This window comes from Mus caroli, chromosome 12 (assembly GCF_900094665.2).
Source record: "Mus caroli chromosome 12, CAROLI_EIJ_v1.1, whole genome shotgun sequence".
In the NCBI taxonomy this organism is placed as follows: Eukaryota; Metazoa; Chordata; class Mammalia; order Rodentia; family Muridae; genus Mus; species Mus caroli.
Window position 1 is genome coordinate 61,410,131 of NC_034581.1, and position 18,310 is coordinate 61,428,440.

General features: G+C 37.1%; 1 protein-coding gene across 2 annotated transcripts in view; it reads right to left on the bottom strand.

The window, feature by feature from the left end:
* The window catches only part of Mdga2 (MAM domain containing glycosylphosphatidylinositol anchor 2), a 749,855-nt gene that overhangs the window by 91,111 nt on the left and 640,434 nt on the right, over window positions 1-18,310 (bottom strand). For both annotated transcript variants that reach the window (XM_021179085.2, XM_021179084.2), the window contains exon 9: window positions 820-1,089. In XM_021179085.2, the coding sequence (XP_021034744.1) occupies window positions 820-1,089 (270 nt within the window). The remainder of the gene's footprint in view (window positions 1-819; window positions 1,090-18,310) is intronic.

Below are 18,310 nucleotides of genomic sequence, written 5' to 3' on the forward strand. Positions count from 1 at the left end.
AGACAGGGTTTCTCTGTGTAGCCCTGGCTGTCCTGGCACTCACTTTGTAGACCAGGCTGGCCTCGAACTCAGAAATCCACCTGCCTCTGCCTCCAGAGTGCTGGGATTAAAGGCGTGCGCCACCACGCCCGGCTAGGTAATTTCCTTTTAATACATTTCAAAACTCTGGTTCAAAATAGCAAAAGAACATATTTACCATATTGTAGAGAATATCACGATAATTTCAGCAAGGGCCGAAAATTATACAAATGGGACATTCAATCGTTTATGACATCGAAACTCATCTGTTCTCCTCACTTACCCTACTTTGTGTACAGTTTATTGCTCTACCTTGAAATATCTGAGAACATGTGACAAGCCAAGAACAAACTGAAAGCCTTGGACATTGAGAGGCAAAAAATAGTAAGAAAAGCGTTTCTGCTCCTCACAAAACCCAGCAGCCCAGGTATCTATCTACACCTGCAATCTTGTCTCAGTAATACTACTGACCACAGTCAGCTGTCAGTGAAATGAACAAACAAAACCAGAACTTCTGCACTTTGCTGGAATTCAGATAAAGGTCTGTGTTGTTATATAGGCACAGACATTGTTCTCACCAAAAAGGCAGATTTGCCCTGAAAACAATCAAGGAAAAGTTGCAGCTAGAACGGACAAATCATAAATTTCTAAACCCATCCATTTACAAAGTGATTTCATTCTAACATCCATGTAAACCTAAGATCTGTTGCTTTGATGGCATATATTTTAAAACAAAAAAAACAAAAAAACAAAAAACAAAACAAAACAAACAAAAAAAACCAAAGTAATTTAGTGTCCTACCTGTAACAAGAAAGCTGCATCTCCCTGCTCCAGCTTCATTTATGATGCTGCAGTTATAAACTCCATAGTTTTCATTGGAAAGACTCTTTAGTGGGTACTCTGTATACTCCTGAGAGTCAAACTGACCAGTCCGTAATAATTTATTGCCCAGACGCCACTCATAGGTCAGCACACGTATTGGATAGGCTCTCAGGACCCTACAGCTCATGGACACACTTCTGTCCTGTCCTTGACGGATTTCCAAGAATGCTGGTTCCACAGCTGGGGGATCTGGGAAAAGACAGGTTAAAACAGATGAGGATTTCAAAACAGCAATCTCCTTGGATTTTCAATTCTGAGGAAGTATTTTGTTGTTGTTGTTTTGTTTTTTTGTTTTTGTTTTTGTTTATTTTGCTTGTTTGTTTTTTTGAGGCAGGGTTTCTCTGTGTAGCCCTGGCTGTCCTGGAACTCACTCTGTAGACCAGGCTGGCCTCGAACTCAGAAATCTGCCTGCCTCTGCCTCCCAAGTGCTGGGATTAAAGGTGGGCACCACCATGCCCAGCAGAGGGCATATTTTTAATAACACATATTACAAGGAACAAAGATAAGAGGTGGGTGGAGACTATAATTAATCTGAGCCAGGAAATAATGTTTTCTCAGTGTGGACAATAAATAAGACTCAATGTTTTACAAAAACATTTACAAGCAAAATAACAACAAAAAATTATTTGTTTCCTTCTAGCTGTTTCCAGAAAAACCCACAATTGTCATGATTATTCATTTACATGGTAAGGCACTAAGGAGATTAGAGATGCAAAAACAGAATCAAGACAGGACTTTAAACTCGTATAAGAATGTACAGAAGAAAAAGTTCAGTTTTATCCATAAATTATAATTATCACTTGTTGAGCTCAGTTTGTGGATCTGCTTGTGGACGTTGTACATCGTGGTGCGGAGCCTAGTGCGCACCACGATGTACAACGTCCACAAGCAGTGTTTTTCTGGAGTCCACCTTCTTGAGTTCTTAATATATATATATTGGATATTAGTCCCCTATCTGGTTTAGGATAGGTAAAGATCCTTTCCCAATCTGTTGGTGGTCTTTTTGTCTTATTGACGGTGTCTTTTGCCTTACAGAAGCTTTGCAATTTTATGAGGTCCCATTTGTGGATTCTCGATCTTACAGCACAAGCCATTACTGTTCTATTCAGGAATTTTTCCCCTGTGCCCAAATCTTTGAGCAAAAGTTTTTAAAGGGGTTAATTTGATTTTTTGGACTGAAAACCAACAGTATTCATGAACAAACCTTAAGAATTTTGCAAATTATATTTCAGCTTAAGATAGTTTTCACTTCTGTTGTAATAACTTACTTATTTGGTATCTTTATGATTTTTTTCATATAATTAAAACTTGCTATCAACGCTACCTAACTTTTTTTTTTTTATTTCGATGATGGAATTTCCAATAAACCATTTAAAGGATACAAAATACATGTCTTTCGCCTTTTAAGAACCTAAAATACATACCTTTACTATACCTTTTAACAAACTTCAATTAAAAGTCAATCTCTGAAATTGATGTGACCTATGCATTTCTATCAAGGAAGCTGTATCACCATATAGGGCTGAAAGGATTGGTTAGTCTATACTTAACTATATATTTGCCGCTTGCAAATTGGGCAGTATAAAAACTATCCACTATACCTGGTGGTCCTTACTTCACAGTGCTTAAATGTTTGCAGAATTGATTACTATGTCTGGAAATCTTTACACACTATGCTGCTAATCAAATATTTTTGGTCTCTATTCTCATTTTCAGCCAACTCAATGGTTTGTCTTACTTCTTCCAGCAAAGATTTTTAAGTCATTCTGTCAATCTCAGTTTTATCTACTCATTTTTTCTCTTACATTTCTTTCCCTAAAGATAGTAAGGAGTTTTCTATATGCAAGAAAAATGTAAATTGCTTTTAGTGTATTTCATGATATAACACTGGCAAAGCATTTAAAGAAAGCTGGGACCTGTGCTGTGTTTCTAGGAAACACAGGACATGAAAGGTGCATATGTCAGAAAGGAGGGCATCCCAGCCAGGAGAGGAGGTTACAGACCAAGGGGCCAGTGAGGAGTAAAAGCTCAGAGAAACGCAAATCAACAACCAGAGGTGGTATGTAAACTGCCACAGTGGCTCTGGAGAAAACGGCAGTAGAGAGGTAGGAGAGTCTGTGCGAGGATACTTGGACCTTATGTTACAGTTAGATTTTATAGGGTCAGTATTAGGAAAATTACAAGAAATACAGGACATACCTGATCAAATTAGATTTCTCTGCATATGTGAGTCACTATAGTAGCAAAGTGTTTCTCCTGTTATCCCCCATCCTTTTTGGTTCTTACTTGGATGACTCATGGTCAGATGAAAGTCCATATAGACTCACTCCTCCAAACTTCCAAATGTGCTATCCCCCATCCCTTTTGGTTCTTACTAGGATGACTCGTGGTCAGATGAAAGTCCATATAGACTCACTCCTCCAACTCTCCAAATGTGTTAAGATTTCTGAATGACAGGGTTCTGCTCTGTCACCCAAAAGAGAAGGAAGAAGGAATGCTCCCATGTGAAAGTGTAGTTCCGTAGGTCAGATTGTGTCTGGTAGGACTGACCCATTAGTTGATTGGTTACCTACTCATTTTACTGGGTTAACTTTACCTAATATTAACAACAGCTAAAAGATTTTAATGGTTTTAAATTTTTGTCTTGTAACTTCCTTTTGCTTTGCCTATTTCTCAACTGTATTATCAAATAATTGTAGTGGAAACCTAAGGGTTCTATGGAAAGTTGTTTGGAAGGTGTTTAGCTAGGGCAAACCTGTGAAAGAACGTTTCGTTAAAGTGGACATAGGTGTGAAAGGCTAAAGCAGACTCGTGAAGGAATGTTTCCCTGAAGCAGACACAGAAAAGAGGATGTTCTGCTAAGGCAAGCATGTGAAAGGACATATAATGAAGGATTCTTTGCTAACAACATGCATGTATTGGTCTGCCTTACATTGTGTAGTTGAGCTGCATTTGTCAGGATGCCATAGAGAGAAACACACCAAAAAACTTCTGGTGGTGTGCTGCAGTTTGTTGCTGCTTCCACAGACTCTGACTGAGGCAAGAGATTTGCTAAGGCAAAACTTGTGCTGAGGCAAGATCTCTGCTGAGGCACCGGGAGGATACATGATGTTTTGAGGGTATAAACAACTCCACATAGTGCTGGAGACAGACCTTGGCTTGCTGGTTCAGCCACTGGTACTGTGCAATGCTTGTGGGTCTCATCTTCACTGATCTTCATGTACCCGAGAGGCACAGCCCCGAGGACTTCTTTTGGTGTTTCTGTTGGTCCCTCCTGCTGACTTGAGCCAAGGCTGAAGCTTGTCTGTCTCTATTAGGTCTTGTCAGTATCAGTGCTGTTCCTAACCCTACTCTACCGAACTGAACCGCTGGTTTATCTGTGAAGTGTTTGTGAGTAGATTGAGCTGTCACTGTTGACCTGTGAACTGAACTGCAGATTTCCACACAACACAGATGGGAGTTGCTCCAAAGAACCTTTCTAAACAGGTCCATTTCCCCCTTATCCTTTCTTTTCAGCTTCCTCTAGTGGGTAAAGTATTTAAGAACTGTCATTAAAAACAGAATTTGAAAAAAATTAAAGTTACAAATCACGTACATTTTAAATTTTATAAGTTCATATTTTTATACTGTAAACTTATGTTTGTCTCTAAGATTTAGTTTTAAATGATTTATTTATTTTATTTTATGTATATGAGTACAGTGTAGCTGTACAGATGGTTGTAAGTCTTCATGTGGTTGTTGGGAGTTGAATTTTTAGGACCTCTGCTTGCTCTAGTCAACCCCACTTGCTCCAGTCAACTCTGCTCTCTCAGTCTTGCTCCTGCTCAAAGATTTATTTATTATTATAATTAAATACACTGTTGCTGTCTTCAGATGCACCAGAAGAAGGAGTCATTACCATGTGGTTGCTGGGATTTGAACTCAGGGCCTTGGGTTCAGCAGTCAGTGTTCTTACCTGCTGAGCCATCTTGTCAGCCCTAAGATTTGGTTTTTAAGAGTATATTTCAACACTATTAATGTATCCACTCATTCATTTATCTAATATTTGCATTTTACATTCTTAGAAGATTATATTCTGAAACATTCAGCATTCTTCCATTTCACAGACATCTCTTCAGCTAAGTCCGTTCCTATCTCCTGTCATTTCCAGACTGCTTGACAATTCTCTGCATCCAGATACTTAGTATTCCATTCATTTACTTGTTTGAATAAGATTGTTTGTTCTCATTTCGTATTTTTTCTTGTTTTGTTTTTGTTTGCCTTCTTTTTGATTGTTGGATTTATTCAATTATCCAACCCCTACCTTGCTGCCGGTTGGGATTTACCTACTCTTTCTAATATTTTGACTCCATCATCACAGTATTTGAAAAAAAAACCTAACTCTGATTTTTTTTATTCTTTAGCTCTCATCCTAAGTTACTAACTCATGAATTTTAATTCTCCCTTGCTTTTAAAATTCTATTACACATCAGCTGTAATGTTAACATTTCTATCCGAGTTCATTAGCCCCATGTTCCTTGGTGTGTTAAGGCCTGTGACCCGTGATCACCTTCTGTTTTTCTGTAGTCACCATTCTGAACTCCATATCACATCTTTGCTTATCTCTATGATACTGATATGCAAGAATATTTTCTTTATTAAAATATTTCCAAGGCACACAGTTTTATAGGCTGGTAGTTCTTTTCTTTCTTTCTTTCTTTCTTTCTTTCTTTCTTTCTTTCTTTCTTTCTTTCTTTCTTTCTTTCTTTCTTTCTTTCTTTTTTGTTTCAACACACAGTTCTACTGTCTTTGGATAGTCATTCATCTTATTGAAAAATTATTTCAAAGCCTTACATTCTGAGCTACTTTTTATTCTACCTAGCTCCTTTCAAAATCACTTTGTTTTTGATACCTGTGGATCTGTGAGTGTTACAGGCATGAGCTTACTCGTAGGTTATGCTTAGAGCTGCTCACTTACATTTTTCTTTCATCTATGATAGCTTGGAACAGTCTCCTTATCAGCTCTTCAAATAAAACTGCTTTTGTCTTCTTTAAATCCTTACTTCACATATCTTTATCATCTTAAAAATTCTTTTCCAAAGTCTTTCTGTTTGCTTGTTTTTCTGTGTGTTAATAAATTCTTCTGAGATAACACTTTGTTAAATTCTTTTTATAGCTCTACTTAATCTGCTAAATGCATTCATGGTCTTTTAAATTCAATAATTCAGATATAATCTAAAAAAAAAAATCTATGCAATTCTTCGGCACAGCTGCCATGCCAGCTTATATATTTCTATATTACCTTCCAGCATGGTCTGGTCTACCTTTAATGTCCTTAAACAAAGTCACTATTTCCTCCTGTTTGCCAATGAAGAGTTCAAAGGGTATATTTCTGCTGCTTTTTCTTTAGAGTTCATTGTGTTTCTGTCCCTTAGTAAATGTTGATGCTTTTTCTATACTCTGAAGCTTAAAATTATGTTGATTTTTTTTTTTTTCTGCAGAGATGACTCATGTCCACAAGCAAATACTAGCAGCAAACTTGCAGTTGTACAAATGCTGCTCCTGGCTAAATGCCCAGCTCTGTCCTTTCTATTATATTTTAGTTTTTCAATAAACATGTATTGTATCTTTGGGAATTTTGTGTTTTGATCACATGCATCCCATCTTTGAATACTTTTCCTATATCTACCACCACCTTCTACACAACCCAGATTAGTACTTATGTTGTTGTTGTTGTTGCTGCTGCTGCTGCTGTTGCTGTTTGTTTTTTTGGTTGTTTTTTTTTTTTCTCCCATCAAGTCTAATTGGTGCTGCCCATATATTCTTGGATGTGTATGTAGTCTTCTACTTTCTTTTCTTTTCTTTCTTTCCATATAAATAAATAATTCTTTTTTTTTTTTTTTTGTTTTTTCAAGACAGGGTTTCTCTGTATAACCCTGGCTGTCCTGGAACTCACTTTTGTAGAACAGGCTGGCCTCGAACTCAAAAATATGCCTCCCTCTGCCTCCTGAGTGCTGGGTTTAAAGGCGTGCACCACCACGCCCGGCTAGTCTTCTACTTTCTTAAAGAAATCTCATTTTCCTTGTTCCTGTAACTACCAATTGCCCAGAGGTCCTCTGCTAGGGGTGAGTTAAATAAAGATGAAATAAATAATTTGAAATAAAATCTCATATCAACCACAAAAACAAGGAATCAATAATCCCAGGCCTGATAACTTCAGTGCAGAATTATCCTAGATCTTCAAGGATAGCATACACCAAAATCCCTCAAAGTATTTTGTAAAATAGAACATGAAGGAACATTTCACAAATATTTCACGAAGCCAATATCACCCTGATGCTAAAGCCAGACAAAACCCTATCAAAAATTAAATCAATGGTCAATATTCTGACTAAAATAGGCTTTGCCTTCCCCTCCCCAGATGTTCTTTTGAGTCACTGCTCTTCTTTCAGTGGCTAGCTGTACTAGCTTAAGGGTCTAAGGGTCTGACTTGGTCTCAGTAATACAGATAGCATAGAGGTCTTCTGGGTTATTAGCCAACTCTGGTTCTGGATGTGAGAATTTGGGGGAGCCCCTGGCTGTAAGGGTCAGAATTTTGGGGAGCCCCTGCTGTAAGGGTCATTTGAATTACAATCCATTTTTGGTCCTGGTTATAATAGCTTGATATGGCCTGGCCTAACAGATAATGCAGATAATAACAGGTTATTAATCAGTTTTCTGGATGTACTAATGGAGTTTTCTTCTTTTTAAATGGAAAGATAATCCTGTGTGGTTACTATTTCCAGTGTTGCTGGAGATATGTGGGCAAAAGGACCTTTGTACTATGTTCTCAACACATACTTAACAGAAGTCTTTTTAGTCATTTAAAGTATAGATCATGAGCACATCTTACAAAGTTGTTTTGTGGACTAAATGAATATATAGGTATTTGAAATATACAAACACAGTAATGCCAAAGGAGTTAACCATAAAATGTTACAATTTTGTTTTCCTTCTACACTAAGCTAGAAATGTCCTACAAACTTATTGATATTTACTTAAAAGAGAATTTCCCTACTGCCTTTAAGGTAAGAAAACAACAGATGACAGAGGGTTTATTGTGGGAAGTCTGATGATTCCAAGAATTTTCTCTAATGTGGATCTGTTTGGATCTGACTAATGGTACTGAGTCATTAGTACCATTTACTCTTTCCGCATTGAAGTGCTCCATGTGGTAACCATTCTCTTCCCTAAAGTGTTAAGTGATCAAAGGTAGCCCAACGCATGTTCAATCTCCATCCCAGACCCCAGTAAAGAACCAAGAAGAGATTCTGTTAATGTTTTGTGGGTCAAGTGGAACCATGTCACCAAACAGTAAAACTGGTAAGGCCAGGTAGATTAAGGCACCCTGGCAATACTCATACTTGAGCATAGAAGGCATTTGAATCTGTTCCAGACCAGATTCCTGACCTGGAGCACATGACCACGACACCTCACTAAGAGAACCATGACAAGTAGTCATGTAGCAGAGGGCCCAGGGTTCTCCATGTTTATGTGATATCTTGATGGCCTGGCTTGACGGTTTAGCCAATGAGCTTCCCTTGCTGGACATTTCTTCCTGGAAAAGGTATTTAACCTCTGGTCCATCCTGAGTAATTCATATGCATCTTTTCCCACCATGAATAAACAGTTTAGACAAACAAGAACTGTCTCTCTCCTCAAGACCTATCATGGGGAGAAACCTTTGTTACTGATCCTCGCTGCCTAAATCTCCCTTAGAAGGATCCTCTGTACTCTTGGCAGACCCACAACTAAAGGTAGCCCAACACATGTTCAATCTTCACCCCACATCCCATTAAAAATTTAAGAATAGGTTCCATTAATGTTACAAATATTATGTTAAAGATTGTCATATTTCTTTATGGATAAAAATTTATGTGTTTTTTTTAGTAAAAAAAAATAAAGAATCTTATAGAGTTAAAAGGATTGCCTCATTTTGTTTTCAAGCCCATCTTTATTTAAATGCTTCTATTATATAATATCTATACAACATAAAAGCTTCATGTTTTTTCATGCTGAACTTTCACAGGAGGTGTCATGCTAATCTATATATTATTCCAATTTTAGTGTATGTATTGGCAAAGAGAGCACAAAATTTTCATGATTCTTTAAATATCTTATTGTTTTTTTAAAATCAAAGTACACTTTGCTTATATCTCTGGTATTCATCTAAAACTGTCCAATTATTATTGTCCAGCTGTCTTTTCAAGAGTTATTTATGTGACGTCAGAAGTGTTTACAAACTAATCTCTGGTTCCTCCTTTAAGAAATATATGCTAACAAAGACATTTCCCTATAGTATTTGACATCCTCAGAAATTGGACAACATATATTCATTTTACCATTAACACCGATTTCCATTTCAAACAGTAGGTCAGATATTTTGAGCTACTAGGTATATGAAGAAAAAAATCCTAAGTTCAGAAATACTTCTTCTGTAATGTGCTTATTGCGATTAATACCTACACGGTTTACAGTGGTTACACTTTTAGCTTCAGACATACACATTCACTCCTTTGCATAGAGTGGCCCACTAACTACAAGGTGACTGTGATTTGAAATTCATTACTACCATGTTTTCTTTACCCTCCAAGCTTTGTCCCGGTGTGATGCTTCCTTTATGGTTTCTGTGTCTCACTGTTGGGGTTAGTGTGCTTGGGCCAACTTCTATTCATGGTCCTCTTTTAGAAAAAGAAGTAAACCATAATGAATTGGTATCTGTTTTTCAAAATCACGACATATAAATTGCAAAGGGGAGAAAACATTCAGAAATCAGATTGCTTTGGTTGACTCTTCATCCTGTTGCTTTTAGATGAGTAACACTTCTTAACTCTTCTGTTCTTTAGGCTCTCCTTTTAAAAAAATGTGTTACTGTCATAAGGGTATAATCTTTATGAATATCTTAATGCCTACTACTGAGTCAATACTCAGTGGCTGCAAATATAGCTTATTTTAATAGCATTTAAAATGGTGTTTAAGTAGACATTTTAATGTGTGTGGATGCACTTTGTCTACTTTAAGAATCATTTATGCTCAACTGAGAAAAGCCTATAGTAGCTCATTTACTTATCTTATGTAACCCTACTTTTAGCATTGCATATACTTACATGGATTTTATATAGTATTTTGTCTCTGATTTTCATTAGTATTAAATATTTTGTAATAAATATCTAAAAGAACTGTTTATAACATAAAAAGCTGGTTCTCTTCAGTTACCTCTAACGTTTTAAGCCCCTGCAGATTCTTTCATGTTTGCTGACTTCTTACTGTACATTTCATTATGACTGCAGAGGTTGAGCCTTCTACTAGGTACTGAAAGGAGTGAAAAGCAGAGATCATTAATATCTCTCATGGCAAAGGTGAGCCTTTCATCACGAGAGTTTCCATAGGCAGATTTCCATTGGAGCATAATGAGCGAACTCCAGTTTCACATCCACTGCCTTTCTGAGAGAAAACCATCCCGACATCCAAATGTTTCTGAAAGCCTTTTAAATAGAAGTAATGGTTGATGCAATTTGGGTATGCTTTCCAACTCAGTCTATTAGACTTTATAAAATCCTACTGTACTTGAAAAAATTAGAAGCAAACTACCAGATGTCTTTATGAGCCATTACTAGGATACCCTGGGTGCTTTAGGCGAGGAAAATGATACTCAGAAAGTCATGGTGTGGAATAATATATCAGACAGAGGGATCTTTAAAGTAGCCATTCATAAAAATAAGTATGTGTTTTAAGATATATCCCTGCTAGAGAAAGTTAATTATTTTATTGCTTTAAAATGATTTTTAATATGAATAATAATCAACTGCAAACATTTTAAATGTTGTTACAAATATGACTGGAGAGAGACTGCATAGTTGCATAACTTGTTTGCGTTGTACTCCCATATTGTCAACCTTCCCTGTGTTTAACATTCACTTCAATGGTGCCTTCTTCGGTCTTACAAGGTCTTCCAAATTCTAGGGCTCCAAAATGTTACATTCTCACAAAATCTGCCTCAGCCCTTTAAATTTCTGTCTGGTTCTACAGAGTTCTGATGATTCAGTCTGCTGGCTGATTTCCCTCATACATTTTCTAGTAAGTTATTTTATTTCCAATGCCTGCTTGGTTCATCACTTACACTGCACCTTCCCCATGTCTTTTATCCTTTGTTGTTTTACCCCACTAAAAACTGAATCGCCATTCCCTGTATTTAATATTACATATCATATTTAAACATGTATAATATACACATAAACAAATGAGTATACCTTTAATTTTAATGAAGCAGTATTTAATTTAGATAGAACCTTAGATAAATGTCATATAAATCTGTTCCGCCATTAAAAAGGCAGATTTGTAACATACCATTTACATTAACTTGGTAGACAAAGAAGTTCCATGAAACACAAGTGTTTTCCCCACCTCTACTCTTGCTGTCCTCAAGTCTTTAGAAATTAGGGGCAATGTTGGGAAGGCATCAAAATTGTTATTAAAATTTTGGTGATGGTATCATAATGCCAAATCTTAGGCCAAAGAGTATCAGGTATTGTATTCAGCTCAGTGACTATGAGTAACAGAAAACAGACTACATGTACCAGACACAAGAGAAAGTAGACACCAAGATTTCCTTTTCCTTCTTTTCTCCTTTTGCTCATAGCTTAAGCTCATGGGCATTCTTCAAAGTGTTTTCTATTTAGCAATACTATGTTTTATTTTCTTTGAAGATGAAGGCATTTTATATTTATTTATAAAACTTCCCACAGGAAACAATATTAATAAACAAAACAAAAAACCAAAACAAAGGCTATATCACCAAATGGTTCTACTTTCAACATCAATATAATCATGTCAAAACATGGTTCCCACACTCTTAATGTGCTCTTTCCCTACTCTAACTAAGATAAAAACTGAATAATTTTTTTTGCTCAAGAATTGCTCATACGTAAGAGATTATTAATTATGCTGCAAGATAGATTATTTGTTATAATATATGAAAAACATCTACCATAGGTGCTAACATTCAAAGCAAGCATGATGCTGAGTGAATTTGTATGAAAGGAAAAATTATTATTAGCAATTTATGCAGCAGTATGTCGAGCTGAGAGGTGCTAGACTCTAAATAATCTAAACCATCTAGGAGTACAACAAAGATAGCAGACATGTTCACTGAATCCTGTAAGAGCAAGGACCAGAAAAGAAAGCACTGTGTAGTGTGGTATAAACCCTTTTTTGTTGAATTTCTGTGATGCTGCAGGTTCAGCCTTTGAGATCCACTGGAGACAAGGGAGGTGCTGCTTCCGAGCCTCTAAGAACACAGAGATGCTGCCAACAGTCATAGGTTCCCTATTAAAAGCACAAAATCTCTCTTAAAGAATGGCTTGGAGGCGAGACAACATCTTTCTTCTCCACACAGTTTCACTGTTTGGTTATGATATATTTACTTACACAGACAAAATTTGCAATTTAGGGTCTATTCTTAGGCTTTCTGTATCTAAAATGTATTGACTGTATGCTTAAACACACAAGTCAGAGTTCAACATTATCTCTCTGTAAAAATATAAGCACCTCAAATTTGGAAAACTTTTGACCACATCTAATTTAAAGATCCTTATTTTATTTAAAACACATCACATATGTATGCCTATATATATATATATATATATATATATATATATATATNTATATATATATATATATATATATATATATATATATATACCATAGAGAATTGTGTGTTATTATTTTTATTATGCATAAGAAAATATTAGATTCTGAACTATATATTTCTATATATATATATATCTGAAAGCTCTAACTAAAGAACAGTATTGATCTTAGAAATTTGGTTAGACAAGAATACATATGCTCACAAAATTCTAACACTACTATAAGTGGATCAGGGTTATAGGCTATGTGGGAAATAGTAGCTCTTCTCCTCACAGGGCTGATAGTCTAGCATAGGAAGCCAAAGCATGACTACAAGAGCATGGAAAACACTAAAATTGAGACATTTCATGGAGTTTCAGAAAAGTGGGGTGGAGGTGGGAATGGGAACAACCGAGTACTCCTGCTCTGACTTATCAGAATAGAGTATTAGTGTGGGCTGGGGTGAGCACAGTCTCTTATGACCTGGATGAATGAAAAAATAAACAAACACACAAACAAGAGCAAAAAAATAAAAACTAAAAAAATAAAAAGGAAAGGCCATGACTACTCCTAGGAATGGTGGAGGAAAAGGTTTACTGTAGATAAGTAGGAGAAACTTGTGGGACAATCCAGAGTGAACAGGACCAAACCAAGGTGGCATGTGTGGAGAGGGGGAGGGGAAGGGGAGGTGAAGTATATAGGAGGACAAAGATATAAGGAGGTGGGTAACCAAACTGGATTATATAGGGGAGAGCAGCCCAAGCCCCTGGGCTGGGTTGTAGAGTTCAGGGGAAGGAGTAGGGTATTCCAGGCTGGAGGATTTCTGAACTGGCTGGGGGAGGGGAGTGGAATGGGTGGGAGTGGGGAGCTTGGGAGCACCAGGTGGGTTTGGGGTTTGATATGTTAAATAGCCCTTTGTTGGTTCTTAGCCCCTTGGCCCTGGGTTTGAGACTTAACACCAGCTTCTTAAAAAAACAAAAAAAAAAAAAAAAAAAGAAGGATTTAAGTGATTAGAGAGAAGGTATGATGTATTCATAGCTTTTCTTGTTACTGTAACCAAATACCAGACGAGAAGTAATATACAGAATGAAAAACATATAGAAGTCTGAGAGGAATGTCCAAGAACATTAACCTCTGTGTGTGTGTGTCTGTGTGTGTGTCTGTGTGTGTCTGTGTGTGTGTGTGTATGTGTGTGTATGTGTGTGTGTCTGTGTATGTCTCTGTGTATGTGTGTATGTGTGTGTGTCTGTGTCTGTGTGTGTCTGTGTGTGTGTATGTGTGTGTGTGTCTCGACAGGAAGAGGGTGTTTCCCACGAAATTGTAACACAGGTAGGATTGAGGAAAATGTTTTTAACTTTGAAGAAGGGCTAGAATTCTAAACCGGAATCTTGTATCCTAACAAACTCTACATTTTGCTCATAGTCACAGGGCATCACCACGGAGCAACACACTGCTACTGGGCACATGAGGACTCCCTTTGGGATTCTTGGTCTCACTGATAAAATAATTTGATTTTATTAGCATTTGAGAGAAAAACAAGGGTTGGTAGGCAAGTCAGACATAATCCTTGTGGCTACTAAAGAAGGAATGGAAAGAGGAAGAGAGCATGCCTGTGGGTCTGAGGCAGTGCTGCATCCACCAGTGGACTGTGGGTAGAATGGCTTCAGAGAAAGTGTGTAAAAACTCAGAGGATCAGGAATGCGTGGACACGAAGAGGAGTTGGACAAGCAAAGGCAGCAGGCTCAGCAGTGCTACACGGGAGAAGCTCTCTAAACAGCTGCTACAAAAGACCCGCTCCTGGAAGAGAATCATCTCAGGAAGGTGAGCCAGCTTTCTGGGGCAGGTGATTGACAGGCCCAGTCTGATAAACTCTTATGGGAGGAGTCCATAGTATGTAAGGAAGTCGGCTTCACTATCTACCTGAGGTAAGTGATTTACCTTAACAAAGCCTTTCTAAAGCCATCTTTTCCCATGGAAAGGGGAGGGATACACAGAGAAAGGGTCCAGGCTCAACGGCTGGTAATATGTAACTAGCTTCCGTACAGCATGCCTTTAAATGAAATCATAGAGACGGTAAGCTAGAAAGCATGCAGGCAATAGTGGTAGATAATAAGCACTCATGACACACCAAGGCTACAAAATCAGTAGATGTAATATGCAGACAACCAAATTTGTGCATCAATCATTCTTTTCAAAACCATCTAAATATTAAAAAAAAAAACTCATTCCCTTACTATATGTCTGATTTTCATTCAAAATTGTGTACTTTATTCTGGAGATGTTATATATCAAAAACTATAACATTGTGACAGGCAAGACAGTGCAGAAGGTCCTTCATTTTTCTCTCTTGCTGAGGTCATCTCAGGTTTAATTAGAATTTGATCTCCTTGATGGAGAATCCATGGAAAATTCCCCAACACTGTTCTAGGAACCTGAAATTTCCCAGATCACTTATCTTAGCTTCTGTTAAACCGTATGCCTGTACAACTCAGCTGCAGAGCCAGAAACCAGAATATACTTTATGCCTTTAGAAGTCCCTTGACCTAAATGCTAGGAGCCATGCTTGGGACCCAAATATCTGAGTGTAGTCCCAGCCAGCTAAAATAAATGTCGTCAATTGGCACCAACTGTATCTGAGTGGTCACTTATGGTGGGCATCTCTGCAACAGCACAACTTACCACACAATATAAGCACTGATGTAAAAACTGCAACTAGAATAACTATGGACTCTTACTTCTAAACCTTATACAGGTTCCCCAGATTATTTAAACTCTGTATTGTACATTTTGAAATATTTATCAGCTTGCCTATTAATTTATATGTGTTGGTAGAGCTAAAAATTCATCCTTTCATCATTAGTCTAAAATATTTTTAAAGTAGAATATAGCATAAGAATGTTTACATTTATAGAGATACTCTTTAAGCAATATGAGTAAAAGAAAACAATAGCTATTTTAGTATAGAATACTGTGCATCATTTAGCTTTTATAAGTTAATTATAGGAAGTCTATTATTTATCATTTATTAGACTATATCTAAGGATACCAATATTTTTCTCACATATATATGAGAAAAATTTGCAAATAATCTTATTTTTAAAATTATAAATATATATATAATTTTAAAAATAAGATTATTTGCAATTTCTTCTCACAGCTGTATTTCATATTTTAGACATTTGGAATTAATACAATCTTGAATTGCTTTTTAATCTTAATAAACCTGTTTTTTTAATGCCTTTAAATATGCTTCCAGAGAAGTACAATAAAAATGTTTCCTGTCAAAAGTGAACACCTCTTACCTGGTGTGATGTCACATGACTCTAATCCTAGCACTCAGAAAACAAAGGCAAGGAGGATCTCTGTGAGTTTCATGGAAGCCTGCTGTAAATAGTGAGTACCAGAATATCCAAGACGATATGGTAAGACTCCATCCAAAGAAGTGGAAGTGCCTGAGAGTTTTAGAGATTTTCAAGCTAATGAGACACCTGTCAGTACATGTATTTTTTTTTTTTAATATTATTGCTGGGTTCCACGTGAATAAACTTTAGTGTCTCCATGGTTTAGGCCAGGTTTTCAGTGATACAGTGATGTGTCTACAGTTTCAGAAACTTCCAATTTGGGGTAGCTACAGGCTGAAAGAGACTAGATTCAGATGTGTGCTGAATCTCAATTACATTTAGTGTTCTTATCTTTAGCATTTAGATGCAACGACTTGTTCATCATATGTACTAATGTGTTCAATAAAATAAATTGACGTATTAAGTTATTAAGAATATAGATTTAATATCATTGTTGGCACTTTTAGGTATAAACGTAATGCTGCAGTATTTAGTCATGGGATATAGACACTCCGTTCTCACAAATTTGTCAGTATGTTTTATAAGATTTCACTGGGTGGCTCCAGGGAGAACTCTTTAATTCAATCCCTGTGCAGATCAGACCTCCATCCTCAGTGTGTCTGAACACTCCAGACTGCAGGCAGTGTTTACTTTTTCCCATGAGTGGTTGGTCCTGGGTTCTAACTCCTCCTCTGTTGTAGAACAGCCAGGAATTATTCTTCTAGGAAACAACTGTCTACTTGTACGTCTCACATGTCTGTCTGGTCCTCATCAATCAGTGTACATTGACTTCCCATTGTTTCTTCATCTTTTTCTAAAGATCTTCTAAAAACGCCTTTGATTTAGGTATTCTGTTAACATAGAGAAAAGGCCACCTTGAAGTGTCTGAGCAGAGCAGGGCATTTCTAGGGTTAATGTGGCTTTCCTTTAGACACGTTTCATCTAAGAATGGCTTAGTCGGCCATCACTGGAAAGAGAGGCCCATTGGACACGCAAAGTTTATATGCCCCAGCACAGGAAAACGCCAGGGCCAAAAAATGGGAATGGGTGGGTAGGGGAGTGGGGGGGGGGAGGGTATGGGGGGACTTTTGGGATAGCATTGGAAATGTAATTGAGGAAAATACGTAATAAAAAATATTAAAAAATTTTAAAAAAACAATGCTGAGAAAAAGTATTCTTATGCATCCTACAGATACTTAAGCCTAATTAAAACCACTCAGAATATGTCATATAGAGAGTAAATATTTCACGATCACATGTTTGTCAGGGGAATATCATTTCATTTTACTCAAACAGGATAATACTTCGCAGTGGGGTTTAGTACCCACTTTTCCCCATCATATATCTCAAGAAAACACACCCAGTACATAAACTCCCCAGTTGACATCTGACACAGCTGATTTACATACTATAGACTCTCTTTTATTATTGGAATAGATCTGCCTTGGAAATTATAATATGTTGTATGATAAACACTTACAATTGCCAGCTCCCAAAAGAACCAGAAATCTCTTTCATGCTGTACTAATGTGATCAAAATACGAATTTTGTGCATAGCCCCACTACCCACTTTTCCTTGTCACCTTGCATCTAATTATTCTAACACTGATAAAACTTCAAATTGGAACTAAGAATAGTTATTCTAGACTACAATTAATCCCCAAGCTTCTGAAAAGGGATCTGCCAAATTTACCACAAAGTATTATTTTTAAGGGGAGATTCTTTTTTCAATATTCAGAAAAGTCTGCTTTATTTTCACATTTGTTCTATCTTTTCTTTAGGGATCTAGGGAGTTACAACTTAACCCGGAAGAAAAGAGCATAAGTGTATTCAAGGATCCCCATGACTCAGCTTGTTTCTCAAGCTCATAGGTTAGAGCCCAGCTTCTTAAACAGTAGGTCGTGAACTCATAGAAGGCCATGAAATGTTTGACAACAGTAGCACATTACAACCAAAACTTAATCCCAAGCTGAGCATGCAATGGACCTGCAGCAGTTTTGTTAGTGCTTGCTTGTGCTTCCCATGCGTCTTCAGAACAACTTGTTCTCAGTCCAGAAGAGTACTTTGCAACACACACCCATCATACCATGCACTGCATGCAACATCTCAGCCCCTATTAGAGCCTATTGTATATTATTAGCTGTGAGGTTTTCACTACACATGAAAAGTTTCCTGTTCTTATAAAAACATAAAGGTTAATTATACAAAATAAAGACTATTAATATTTTTTATCATCATTCCTCAGCAAGTTCTTAAGCATTTCTTCTAGGCTCTGCCCAACAGTTACCTAGCAACAGCCAGGGAGGAGCCTGGCTACTCCTCTCCTCCTCTCCTGTCCTGTCCTGTCCTGTCCTGTCCTGTCCTGTCCTGTCCTGTCCTGTCCTGTCCTGTCCTCTCCTTCCTCTCCTCTCCTCTCCTCTCCT